Consider the following 12,982-nt stretch of genomic DNA (forward strand, 5'->3'; position numbering starts at 1 on the left):
ACTCTCGACTCTGATCTCAAGCATCTGCAGTCCTCATTTTCTTCCAGGATTTTGACCAGCAATGCTGAACGAATGGTGATATATTTCCAAGTTAGGATGGTAAGTATTTTGGAGGGGAACATGCAGGTGGTGTGCGTATGTATTTGTTGCCTTTGCACTTCTAGATGGTAATAGTCATGAGTTTTGAACATGCTAAGAAACCATGGTGAATTTGTGCAGAGTGTCTCATATACACTGCTGTTTCTGTATGTTCATGGTGGTGCCAATCAAGTAAGCTGCTTTGTTCTGGAATGGTGTCAAGCTTCTCAGGTGTTGTTGGAGCTGCATTCACCCACGCAAGTGGGTGGCTTGTGCCTTGTAGATATTGGACAGGCTTTTGGGAGTCAGGAGGGGATCATTCGCTGCAGAATTCATGGCTCTGACCTGCTCTTGTAGCCACAATATCTGTATTTTTGGTCCAATTAAGTTTCTGATTGAAAGTAACACTCAGGTTGTTGCAACATAAATGCAGCTTATTGTTATAGATTTCCATGAACTATAGTCTCCCATGGAGTCATGAAGAAAGCATTGTTTGGTGAAAATCGAAGACAGGAAAACAAAACTGTAAAGAATTCATTCTCAAATTCTCACCTGGAATGATATGCCATCTGACCTCCAACACTTACTATCAGGAATTAAGTAAATTTGAAGACAAAAAACCTAAATGAAAAAAATCCACACATAATAATTCCAAGCTAACTTAATCTTTCCTTATTTTATGGTACAGAACCAACCAGCCTAATCATTAACGCACATTGACAAAAAATGATAACCTTGTAATCACAATCAATACTTACAAAACTTTTTTGTTGGTTCAGGTAAGTTTCCAGGGTTCTTTTTCTGAACTGAAGAAAGTTGATTATGCCACTCATGATGACAATGGTGCATTTTGATTCTACGTTTAAAATAAAAAATTGGTTAATTAGACCAGCAATTGAGAGAAGAAAAAAGTTCTGTTTATGATTCCTGCAAAATTCAAGTGCACTTCAAAGATTAAGTACTTTGAAGTAGTTTTGATTATATAGTTATAAACAACAAATGCAGCAAGTTATCTAATATTTGTGCAACTGAATAAAACACACTTTTCCTGTCAAATTTCAAAAGTATATTTTGTTTGCTTCAACATCAATTTAACTTGATAACAGCAAAGTATGTTTTACTTCAGTTAATGAAAATTGGAATCAAAATTACCTACTGTCTCGAGATTCACTATTGCATTTATGAGAGCTTGCATTTATCTGCATTACATTTAAGAATCTAGAACTTCAATTAAGTTGAAAAAGTTGAAAACTTACTAGGATTCAAGAGGTCACTCATCTCGAAATATGGAATTGCACATAGTGATTTTAAATTATGCCTGTAACATACAAAAACAATTTAAACGCAACAATCACTTTAGACAGTGTTACAGAATTTCTCAAATGAAAATCAAATACACACATAACAGCACCTATAAGATCATAAGATACAGGAGCAGATATAGGCTTTTTCTCAGCCCCATTCTCCTACTTTCTCCCCAAAACCCTTGATCCCCTTATTAATCGAGAACCTATCTCTGTTGTAAATACTCTCAAAGACTTGGCTTTGACAGTCAGTTCCACAGACTAATCACTCTCTGGCTGAAGCAATTCCTCCTCATTTCAGTTGTAAAGTATCATCCCTTCAATCGTAGGCTATGCCTTCAGGTCCTAGTCTCTCCTCCTCGTGGAAACATCTTCTCCATGTCGACTCTATCCAGGCCTCTCAGTATTCTGTAAGTTTCAATGAGATCCCCTTCATCTTTTTAAACTTCATAGAGTACAGACCCACAGTCCTGTGGGTCTGGAGTCACATGTAGGCCAAACCAGGCAAAGTTGGCCAAATTCCTTCTCTAAAAGACATTGGTGGGCCAGATGAATTTTTATGACAATGAACAGTAGTTACATAGTGATCATTAGGCTAACTTTTTAATTCCAGTTTTTGTTTGAAGCTGCCACACTGCAATTCGAATCCATATCCTCAGAATATTACCATGAAGCTCTGATTAACAGCCCAGTGACATAACTACCAGACCAGCACCTCAGTTTGTACAGTAAAGACAAAAACATTAAGAGTGGTGTCCTACTACTTTTGGCCAAGTCTGAGTTATGTCAAGTTTGACACTTTCTTACTGCAAGGCCAATGAGATTTTTTTTTTGCATATTTTCCAAACTTGCCACATTATTTACCCAACACATCCCTATGGTGTCTCCCCTGTCACCTTTCTATCCCACCTAATTCCATATTATCTGGAACAACCTGCCACTTAGCAAACATCTGGCAAAAGACTGGAGCCACTTTCATCAGTGCCATTTTCAAAGCATCACAGTAGACCCAAAAGAATAGTGGCATTATGAAGCTGCCCTACTTGAGCAAGGACATGTGGATAAGATAACAGAGAAGAGAATGACACTATTACTCTGACAGGGATCTGGTGGTCCTCTTAAATGCGGCACTGCTTCCAGAAGATCACCGGCACCAAGCCAGCCTGATCAGAGGTCGCCACTCAGGTCAGTAATACAGGATGTGGAGGAATGGCCAGCAATACACAGAAAAAGGTCAGTGACCCTCTCTACCCTTATACCTCAACATCTCTTTGCCATTACATAGACCTCCCAAAACTCATATTCAACCACCCACTCTCACTAGTTAGCCTGCAACACCTTCCCTCAACCCACTCTCATCAGTTAGCCTGCAATAGGACTAACGCTGCATGTCCTCTGGGCTGCCCTCTCAGTCCTTCATAACATCTCACCACTTTTGCCCCTCATGCAGCACCCTATAGAGGGGAGAATGCAGAGGCCAGACACTCCCGGCAATTGGGACAGGTACAGAATTGATGTAGCATACTGTTGCACAGCAAGATGTATGTCCCCAGGCTGTGGGCTGCTTAGCAGCAATGCAAGCCACCTTCCAACAGCAAAACAAGGTAGGGATGCTGTGAGCAAGCAGTTAGGCACTAAGTGAGCAAACACTAAGACAGCAAACAAGCATTCCGAAGATGCAACCTGGTACAGTTTATGAGTTGCGTGCCTGCCAGCACGACAGCTTTTCAATGCTAGTATGATCTTCAATTTAAGTCTGTGCTTCCAAAGCATACTTCTAGTGCATAGTGGAAGTGCCATTACAGTTATGGCAGGTAGCTGGTTTTGAACACTAACGTCCACAGTGGAGTAGTGTATTCACTTGGTGTCCTTGGATCATGCCCTGAGACGCTGTTGCTGTCCAATGTCTAACATAGAAGTCATTCAGAGCAAGTGGTGAGCTGAATGCACCATGCACACGATCCAGTTTCGTTATCATGTTTTCCTAATATCTAGTTTGTTTGGCAAGATAGGAGTTTGAATATTAATTACGTGAGTTGTTGCATTCAGGTGTTTTAACAATTAACAAACATCAATTGCTACCTCCATCACCGAGCAAGAATCCTCACCACACTGTTTGTGAAAAGCATAAGAGATGGAACAAATTGATCTTGACATCAGTGGACCTTGCTGCAGTTATCGGCTGATTCTGCCAAACAACTCATCCATCACAGTCCACATTGCTCACACCCCTGCACAATTCCATCTTCAGACTAACAAATCTTTTACACTAGATAGCATAAATCTAATAGAGAGGAACTTTATGAAACACAGATTTATTTGTAATGTAATCATCTGAGATCAAATGAAATTTCCTGAAATTGGATCAAGCAAACAGAAAACTTCCATCTGAAAGAGAGAATGTTAAAAACACCACCCAGGTAATTCACTGTTCATTAGACCTATTTCAAGAACAAATGAAATAATGGGACCCATATTTTTTTTAAAAAGGCTAGAGATAAAAGCAATAACTGCTTATCCATTTCAGATGTTTTAAGGTCATGGTGTTTAAAACCCTTATCTCCTTAGAGTATTACAACATTAGAATTATTTATGATATAAATATCGCTGAAAACAGTTACGTTAAAGAAATCAAAACAATGCATGAGACGTATAGTGTAAAGTCAAACTGGGAATATTTTAACTGGACATTACTTTTATTGTATCTTTAAAGGCATTTTTACTGCCCGACAGTCACAGAATCTTAGAAATATGTGGCACTGATTCCAAGTCTGTAATCCTCAAGCATGCAAAAATCTATACAAAAGTCAATGTTCAATTTTTGGCTTTCATTAAAACTAATTCTAAATGCAAGATCCTTGACATCTTGCATGTTGAAATTAATTTACGATAAGTGCATTAGAGATTGCACCAAAACTTTGAGACGCATTGCACAACTTCTACTCATCATTAATTCAACGTGACCATTAATCTGACGAAGATTAAACCTCAAGACCTTTTATTAATATTGGAATGAAGATTTTCCAGTATTCTTCAAAGCAGATTGCAAGTTGAATAATAAAGAATGTCTTAATGTCAAAGAGATTGAATACATTAACAAGTGCTTATACTGAATAAATCTTAGTTAGAGAAATTGACAATCCCCATCTATGTAACTAACAGAGCTCCAAAACCATCATCTTTGATTTTCATATATCCCAGATATCTTATTCTATAAGATTTCTGATACTTACATGCAAACATAAAGGTTCAGAAGTGGGATAAAACCTTCAGAAAGTTGAGGGTATGGGATATTTTCATCTCCAGGCATCTATGTGTACACGAAGCATATTTACAACTTTAGAAGTGCTGAAAAATGTACATTCCACTTTCATAAAAACACTTTTCAGACTTTGGCCAAAAGAAAGTTATATGCAAAAAGAAAATGTTTCATAATGTTGAAGTCAAGAAATTTGGGACACTTAGCAAGAATAAATAGGTTACTGACAGAAACAATATTTCATGACACGTAATGTATTCTGACTTTAATGTAGATATTGTCCTGTTAGCTCTAAATACTAACAAATCAAATGTAACATACTACCATGCAAGCTCCCTTAGTTGACCATGCAAGGAACTGTTAGAAATTGATTGACTTAATAAAATTTGAGAGTCAATTCATTCGTACACTAGGATCAACTGTAAATCGGTCAGAGGAATAATAATAATATCTGATTTCTCTATGGGAGCAAGGCCAAGAATTTCAATTGAGAGGCTAATTAATATATTCAAATCCATTGTTTACTCTGCCAGATACTTAACAAAGCCCTATTCATGTATATTTATCTATGTTCACTGGTTACATTGGGAAACCAGACTACAACTAATCCTAATCGGCACATTACAGCTGAATGAATGCAGAATGGGAAAACAGTACATACACGTTTGCATTTTCCTTAGTAAGAAATGGGATGAATACGAACCATGTAAAAGCAATCTGGACGTGCATCAAAAACGATCTGTAGACATCTCATATACAGTCTCTGTACAGTTTCTGGCTGTTGAAAAATGTTCAAAATGTCAGTGTACCAGAATAGTTAAGCTCAAATACTTAATTTTCAATGCAGGAAAAGTATGAGCATTGTTGTGATAATTATCTGAGAAACTGGGTAATATTAGCCCCTAGATATTCTAACTCGGGTCTGTAAATTGCTTGTGAAACTTTGCGTTTCAGATAAATGCTTACAGTTGTCTTCTTGCATTTTAGTTCTAGAACAAATTCATAAAATATTTTCTGGTAAGATGGTGGCAGAGTAGGACACCCCACTTGGAGCTCATCCACTTTACGCATTCTTTTTCTTTATTCCCTCCTTCTTTTCCTTCCTTCTCTCAATGGCCTGGCGTGGGGACTGTAGCAGTCCAGTGCACAGCGTGCAGCAGCCAGAGGTCAGACCACATGGAGGACCCGTGTGCTGGTCTGCTGTGGACAGCCCTTCGAGAAGGTTTATAACTTTGCTTTGGTTTTTCCTGACCAATGGTTATACTGTGTATAGCTATAATGCAACTTTTCTTTTCAATTTCTCTATTCTGTAACTAAGGATTGTACCTAGGCACTCTGTACTCAAGATGGAGCCATGTGTTAGAGAGTCATACAGCATGGAAACAGACCCTTTGGTCCAACCAGTCCATGCCGAACATAATCCCAAACTAAACTAGTCCCAGCTGCCTGCTCCTGACCCATTTCATTCCAAACATTTGTTATTCATGTACTTATCGAAATGAGTTTTAAATGTTGTAATTGTACCCACATCCTCACTTCCTTCGGAAGTTCATTCTATACGTGAACCACTCCTTTACGTAAAAAGAATTTGCCCCGTGCTTTTTAAATCTGTCTCTCCTCATCTTAAAAATATTCCCCCAGTCTTGAAATCTCCAATCCTAGGACAAAAACACCGACCATTAACCGTATCTATACTCTTCATGATTTTATAAACTTCTATAAGGTCACCTCTCAACCCTCCTGCGCTTCAGTGGAAGACGTCCCAGCCTATCTTTATAACTCAAACCTTCCATACCTAGCAACATCCTAATAAAAAGCACTGTTTTTGAAATGTAGACAAAAAGTAATCAATATTTCAGAAGCAACATTTTGTACATCTGAAATATTTTATGTGATCAATTGCATTCAGCTTTGAAATTCTTGTACTTGCATTCACAGAGCTTGATAGTCTCATCTCTTCTCATAGAACTCTTGTCATGTTACAAGCCTCCTGATCTCTCTGCTTCTTTGATTATGAGCTCTTCCTTCTATAACAGTTCAAAGAAGGTTAACTCAACTAGTTCCTGGGACAAAGGGTTGTGTTATGAAGAAACTGTGGGCAGGCTGAGCCTATATCCATTGGAGTTCGAAGAATGAGAGGAGGTCTTATTGATCCATATGAGATTTTGTAGCACTAACTAATCTCGTAACTGAAGTAGTTGTACCTAGGTACCTTTGTATCTAAGTGGTGATTTATAAACTTTTCACTGTACTCATTTGAGTGCATGTAGCAATTAAACTAATTCAATTCAAAAACTTTTAGCAGCTGGCACATAACATTTATGTACTAAATATAGTCCTATAATAGTACTTTTTATAGATTAAAACTGCATTTTTAAAACACAGTTCTCTATATCAATTAAACATTTGGCCTCACAAAGGACATAACTCCATAGCAAAATATAATTTGCATCACACTAATACAGTTGCCCTTATACAGCAATGCATCCTCGAGTGTAAACAACAAAAAAATAGTAGTAAAACGCTTACTTTTGATAGGTCAGCTTTCGAGAAGTTGTTGGCTTCTGATCCATTTAAAATGTGCTTGCGACAATAACTCACAATATAATCCAATTTGCAAATCGGATATGGAAGTCTGTTCTCCCCCTCCATTTGGGCTAACAAGAAAACAGCTATATTTTAGAAAATCAACGTCTTTAATATGAAACATTTGTACTGGAGCCAAGCAAGATATCATAATTGCTCTGAAATTTACTAAGATACCAACATTAATTTAATTTTGTCCCTCATTCTTTTGAGCATAGATCATCACCTGAAAACAAAAACATAGCAACAGCTCAGAGGCAACCTGAAAGAATACTACGTTCAGCATATCAGAGGTGAGCTTCACATGCCCAAGATTTTTGAGAGCTTACGTGAGGGCTTATGAATTATGGGGGGGGTTGGGGTTGGGGGGAGGGGGGGGGGGGAGAGGGGGGGGGGGGGTTGGGGGGGTTGGGGGGGGGGGGGGAGGGGGGGGGATGAGGAGGGGGTTGGGGGGGGAGGAGGGGGGGGGAGAAGGGGGGGGAGGAGGGGGTTGGGGGGGGGGGGGAGGAGGGGGTTGGGGGGGGGGGAGGAGGGGGTTGGGGGGGGGGAGGAGGGGGTTGGGGGGGGGGGGGGAGGAGGGGGTTGGGGGAGGGGAGGAGGGGTTGGGGGGGGAGGAGGGGGTTGGGGGGGGAGGAGGGGTTGGGGGGGGAGGAGGGGGTTGGGGGGGGGAGGAGGGGGTTGGGGGGGGGATTGGGGGGGGGGGGTTGGGGGGGGGATGAGGAGGGGGTTGGGGGGGGAGGAGGGGGGGGAGGAGGGGGGGGAGGAGGGGGTTGGGGGGGGGGGAGGAGGGGGTTGGGGGGGGAGGAGGGGGTTGGGGGGGGAGGAGGGGGTTGGGGGGGGGGGGGAGGAGGGGGTTGGGGGGGGGAGGAGGGGGTTGGGGGGGGGAGGAGGGGGTTGGGGGGGGAGGAGGGGGTTGGGGGGGGGGGGGAGGAGGGGGTTGGGGGGGGGGAGGAGGGGGTTGGGGGGGGGGGGAGGAGGGGGTTGGGGGGGGGGGGGGGGAGGGGGTTGGGGGGGAGGAGGGGGTTGGGGGGGGAGGAGGGGGTTGGGGGGGAGGAGGGGGTTGGGGGGGAGGAGGGGGTTGGGGGGAGGAGGGGGTTGGGGTGGGGGGGGAGGGGGAGAGGAGAGGGTTGGGAAGGGAGAGGGGGAAGGAGAGGGGGAAGGGAGAGGGGGAAGGGAGAGGGGGAAGGGAGAGGGGAAGGGAGAGGGGGAAGGGAGAGGGGGAAGGGAGAGGGGGAAGGGAGAGGGGGAAGGGAGAGGGGGAAGGGAGAGGGGAAGGGAGAGGGGGAAGGGAGAGGGGGAAGGGGGAGGGGGAAGGGGGAGGGGGAGGGGGAAGGGGGAGGGGGAAGGGGGAGGGGGAAGGGGGAGGGGGAGGGGGAAGGGGGAGGGGGAGGGGGGAGGGGGAGGGGGGAGGGGGGAGGGGGAAGGGGGAGGGGGGAGGGGAAGGGGGAGGGGAAGGGGGAGGGGAAGGGGGAGGGGAAGGGGGAGGGGGAAGGGGGAGGGGGAAGGGGGAGGGGAAGGGGAAGGGGGAGGGGAAGGGGGAGGGGGAAGGGGGAGGGGGAAGGGGGAGGGGAAGGGGAAGGGGAAGGGGAAGGGGGAAGGGGAAGGGGGAGGGGAAGGGGGAGGGGGAGGGGGGAGGGGGAAGGGGGAAGGGGGAAGGGGGAAGGGGGAAGGGGGAGGGGGAAGGGGAAGGGAAGGGGGAAGGGGGGAGGGGGAGGGGGAGGGGAGGGGGAGGGGGGAGGGGAGGGGGAGGGGGGGAGGGGAGGGGAGGGGGGGAGGGAGGGGAGGGGGGGGGGGAGGGGAGGGGGAGGGGGGAGGGGGGGAGGGGGGGAGGGGAGGGTGGGAGGGGAGGGGAGGGGGGAGGGAGGGGGAGGGGAGGGTGGGAGGGGGGGAGGGGAGGGTGGGAGGGTGGGAGGGGGGGAGGGGAGGGTGGGAGGGTGGAGGGGGGGAGGGGAGGGTGGGAGGGTGGGAGGGGGAGGGGAGGGTGGGAGGGGGGGAGGGGGGGAGGGGAGGGGAAGGGGAGGGGGAAGGGGGAGGGGGAAGGGGAAGGGGAAGGGGAGGGGGGAAGGGAAGGGAAGGGGGAGGGGGGAAGGGAAGGGGGGAGGGGGGAGGGGGAGGGGGAGGGGGGAGGGGGGAGGGGGGAAGGGGGGAAGGGGGAGAGGGGAGAGGGGAGAGGGGAGAGGGGGGGGAGGGGGAAAAGGGGGAGAGGGGGGGAGGGGGAGGGGGGAGGGGGGGGAGGGGGGAGGGGGAGGGGGGAGGGGGGGAGGGGGAGGGGGGGAGGGGAGGGGGAGGGGGGGAGGGGGGAGGGGGGGAGGGGGGAGGGGGGAGGGGGGAGGGGGAGGAGGGGGGAGGAGAGGGGGGAGAGGGGGGGGAGGGGGGAGGGGGGGGAGGGGAGGGGGAGGGGGGGGAGGGGAGGGGGAGGGGGGGAGGAGGGGAGGGGGGGGAGGGAGGGGAGGGAGGGGAGGGAGGGAGGGGAGGGAGGGGAGGGAGGGAGGGGAGGGAGGAGGGGAGGGTGGGGGGGAGGGAGGGGGGGGAGGGAGGGGGGGGAGGGAGGGAGGGAGGGGGGAGGGAGGGGGGGGAGGGAGGGAGGGAGGGGGGGAGGGAGGGGAGGGAGGGGGGGGAGGGAGGGGGGGGAGGGAGGGGGGAGGGTGGGGGGGAGGGAGGGGGGGAGGGAGGGGAGGAGGGAGGGGAGGGGGGGAGGGGAGGAGGGGGGGAGGGAGGGAGAGGGGGGAGGGAGGGAGAGGGGGAGGGAGGGGGGGGAGGGAGGGGGGGGAGGGAGGGGGGGGGAGGGGGGGGAGGAGGGGGGGGGGAGGGGGGGGATGAGGGGGGGGGAGGTGGGGGGGGGATGGTGGGGGGGGGGAAGGAGGGGGAGGGGAGGAGGGGGGGAGGGGGGGAGGGGAGGGGAGGGGGGGAGGGGAGGGAGGGGGGGAGGGAGGAGGGGAGGGGGGGAGGGGAGGAGGGGAGGGGGGGAGGGGAGGGGGGGAGGGGAGGAGGGGGGAGGGGGGAGGGGAGGGGGGGAGGGAGGGGGGGAGGGGGGGAGGGGAGGGGGGGAGGGGAGGGGGGGAGGGGAGGGGGGGAGGGGAGGGGGGAGGGGGGAGGGGAGGGGGGGAGGGGGGGAGGGGAGGGGGGGGAGGGGGGAGGGGGGGGTGGGGGGAGGGGGGGGGGAGGGGGGGGAGGGGGGGGAGGGGAGGGGGAGGGGAGGGGGGAGGGGAGGGGGGGAGGAGGGGGGGAGGAGGGGGGGGAGGAGGGGGGGAGGGAGGGGGGAGGGGAGGGGGGGAGGGGGAGGGGGGGAGGGGAGGGGGGGAGGGGGGGGGAGGGGGGGGGAGGGGGAGGGGGAGGGGGGGGAGGGGGGGGAGGGGGGGGAGGGGAGGGGGGGGGAGGGGGGGGGAGGGGGAGGGGGAGGGGGGGGAGGGGGGGGGGAGGGGGAGGGGGGGGGGGAGAGGGGGGGAGGGGGGGGGAGGGGGGGAGGGGAGGGGGGGGGGAGAGGGGGGGAGGGGGGAGGGGGGGGAGGGAGGGGGGGGGAGGGGGAGGGAGGGGAGGGGGGGGAGAGGGAGGGGGGAGGGAGGGGGGGGGAGGGAGGGGGGGGAGGGAGAGGGGGAGGGGGGGGAGGGGGGGGAGGGGGGGGAGGGGGGGGGGGAGGGGGGGGGGGGGGGAGGGGGGAGGGGGGTAGGGGGGGAGGGGGGGGGGGGAGGGGGGGGGGGTAGGGGGGGGGTAGGGGGGGAAGGGGGGGGGGGGAGGGGGGGGGGGAGGGGGGAGGGGGGTAGGGGGGGAGCGGGAGGGGAGAGGAGGGAGGGGAGAGGAGGGGAGGGGAGAGAGGGGAGAGGGAGGAGGGGAGAGGGAGGGGAGGGGAGAGAGGGGAGGAGGGAGGGAGGGGAGAGGGAGGGGAGAGAGGGGAGAGGGAGGGGGAGAGGGTGGGGGGAGAGGGAGGGGAGAGGGAGGGGAGAGGGAGGGGAGAGAGTGGGGAGAGAGTGGGGAGAGAGTGGGGAGAGAGGGAGGGGAGAGGAGGAGAGAGGGAGGAGAGAGGAGGGAGAGAGGGAGGGGAGAGGGTGGGAGAGAGGAGAGAGAGAGGAGAGGTGGGAGAGAGGAAAGGGGGGAGTGGAGAGTGGGGGGGGCGAGTGGGGGGTGAAATGAGTGGGGGAGGGGGAGGAGGGGCACAGCGCTTTATGACGAGACAAGGGTTGGTGATGCATCAAGAGGGACGCCCCCAAGGACAATCCAAGCGCCAACAGAGTATCTTCCCTTACCACACACATACACACTGCCCTCTCAATTATTTTTTGTTTTAAGGAAATAAGACATTTGTAGACGTAGAGATTTCGCGGCTGTAGAAAGGAGGGTGCAAAACCAAACGAGGAAAGGTAAACCAGCCGCAGGGATGGCGGGGGAACCGGCGGCATCGCCACAATCAACAGGAGTTAATTCACATTCAAAGGACAACTTCTCCGCTGTCCCAAGTTAAACAAAACCTCCACATAAATAGTGAGAGAGACACACAGCTGGAGCCAAGGAATAAACAAGACATACCATCCACAATCCCCAGGTTTTAATCTTTAATGAATTACTCCGCTCCCATCACCGTTTCCGCTCAAAACTTTTGATTTGGCGCCGTCAGCGTCAACTGCCGACGTGGTGACGTCGTCGCGCATGCGCGGTCCGTGCCTTGGGTCTCCTGTATTGTTGGGAGAGAGTGACAAGCTTAAAAATCACACAACACCAGGTTATAGTCCAGCAGGTTTATTTGGAAACACTGGCTTTCGAAGCGCTGCTCCTTCATTAGGTTGTGGAGCAGAATCATAAGACACATACTTTATAGCAGCAGGAGTGCAGTGCCATGGAATTTAATATTAAACAAATTTAGCTTGAGTCTTTCCTGTTTTAGAACGTTAAAAATCACACAACACCAGGTTATAGTCCAACAGGTTTAATTGGAAGCACACTAGCTTTCGGAGCGCCGCTCCTTCATCAGGTGGTAGTGGAGGGCTCAATCCTAACACACAGGATTTATAGCAAAAATTTACAGTGTGATGTTACTGAAATTGTACATTGAAAAATACCTTGATTGTTGAGTCTTTCATCTGTTCAATACCACGATAGTTTCACTTCTTTCATGTGTAAATCACAAAACCTTTTTTTAAAAGTTGCATTCTCAGGTTAGCTGTAACAATGGGCGTTAGCTAGACAATATATTGAAGATGTTAGCCCTCTGTGTTCTTTGTCAATGCCATGATGTTTAGATTGATGCTAATCTAAAAAGTGAGAAAACAGAGTTTTACATGAATTCAGTTTTTGAGCAAAGTACAATGTAACTCTGCAAGTACAAATTCACCCCACAAAATTGTGTGCATGTGGGTCTTTGTGTGTGCGTGTCTGGAGTGGGGGTTGTGAGTGTCTGTGAGAGAGTGTATATGTGTGTGCATGAGTGTAGAGTGGTCTAAGTCTCTGAGAGGATGGCTGTGTGTCAGTTACATCACACTGTAAATTTTTGCTATAAATTCTGTGCCTTAGAATTGTGTCCTCCACTGTCACCTGATGAAGGAGCGGCGCTCCAAAAGCTAGTGTGCTTCCAATTAAACCTGTTGGACTATAACCTGGTGTTGTGTGATTTTTAACTTTGTACACCCCAGTCCAACACTGGCATCTCCAAATCTTTTAGAACGATCATGTTAGCTTCGGTTGCTTCATGTGTAAATCCCAGAACTTTTTAAAAGTTACATTCTCAAGATATCTTTTAAAAATAGGTGTCTTCTCAACTCAGATA

General features: G+C 50.6%; 1 protein-coding gene across 1 annotated transcript in view; it reads right to left on the reverse strand.

Moving 5' to 3' along the window:
* LOC122554079 (kinetochore protein Nuf2-A) overlaps nt 1-11,843 on the reverse strand; it is a 37,290-nt gene extending 25,447 nt beyond the window's left edge. The window contains exons 1-6 of the mRNA XM_087990862.1: nt 11,749-11,843; nt 7,171-7,298; nt 5,345-5,419; nt 4,616-4,692; nt 1,335-1,396; nt 837-934 (exon numbers count right to left, since the gene is read on the reverse strand). Of these exons, the coding sequence (XP_087846988.1) occupies nt 837-934; nt 1,335-1,396; nt 4,616-4,692; nt 5,345-5,419; nt 7,171-7,293 (435 nt within the window). The 5' untranslated portion in view covers nt 7,294-7,298; nt 11,749-11,843. The remainder of the gene's footprint in view (nt 1-836; nt 935-1,334; nt 1,397-4,615; nt 4,693-5,344; nt 5,420-7,170; nt 7,299-11,748) is intronic.
* Nucleotides 11,844-12,982: the final 1,139 nt, after the last annotated feature.

The sequence above is a fragment of the Chiloscyllium plagiosum genome, unplaced genomic scaffold (assembly GCF_037043375.1).
Source record: "Chiloscyllium plagiosum isolate Xiang-an unplaced genomic scaffold, Cpla_swu_hap1 HiC_scaffold_9, whole genome shotgun sequence".
NCBI classification, from domain to species: Eukaryota; Metazoa; Chordata; class Chondrichthyes; order Orectolobiformes; family Hemiscylliidae; genus Chiloscyllium; species Chiloscyllium plagiosum.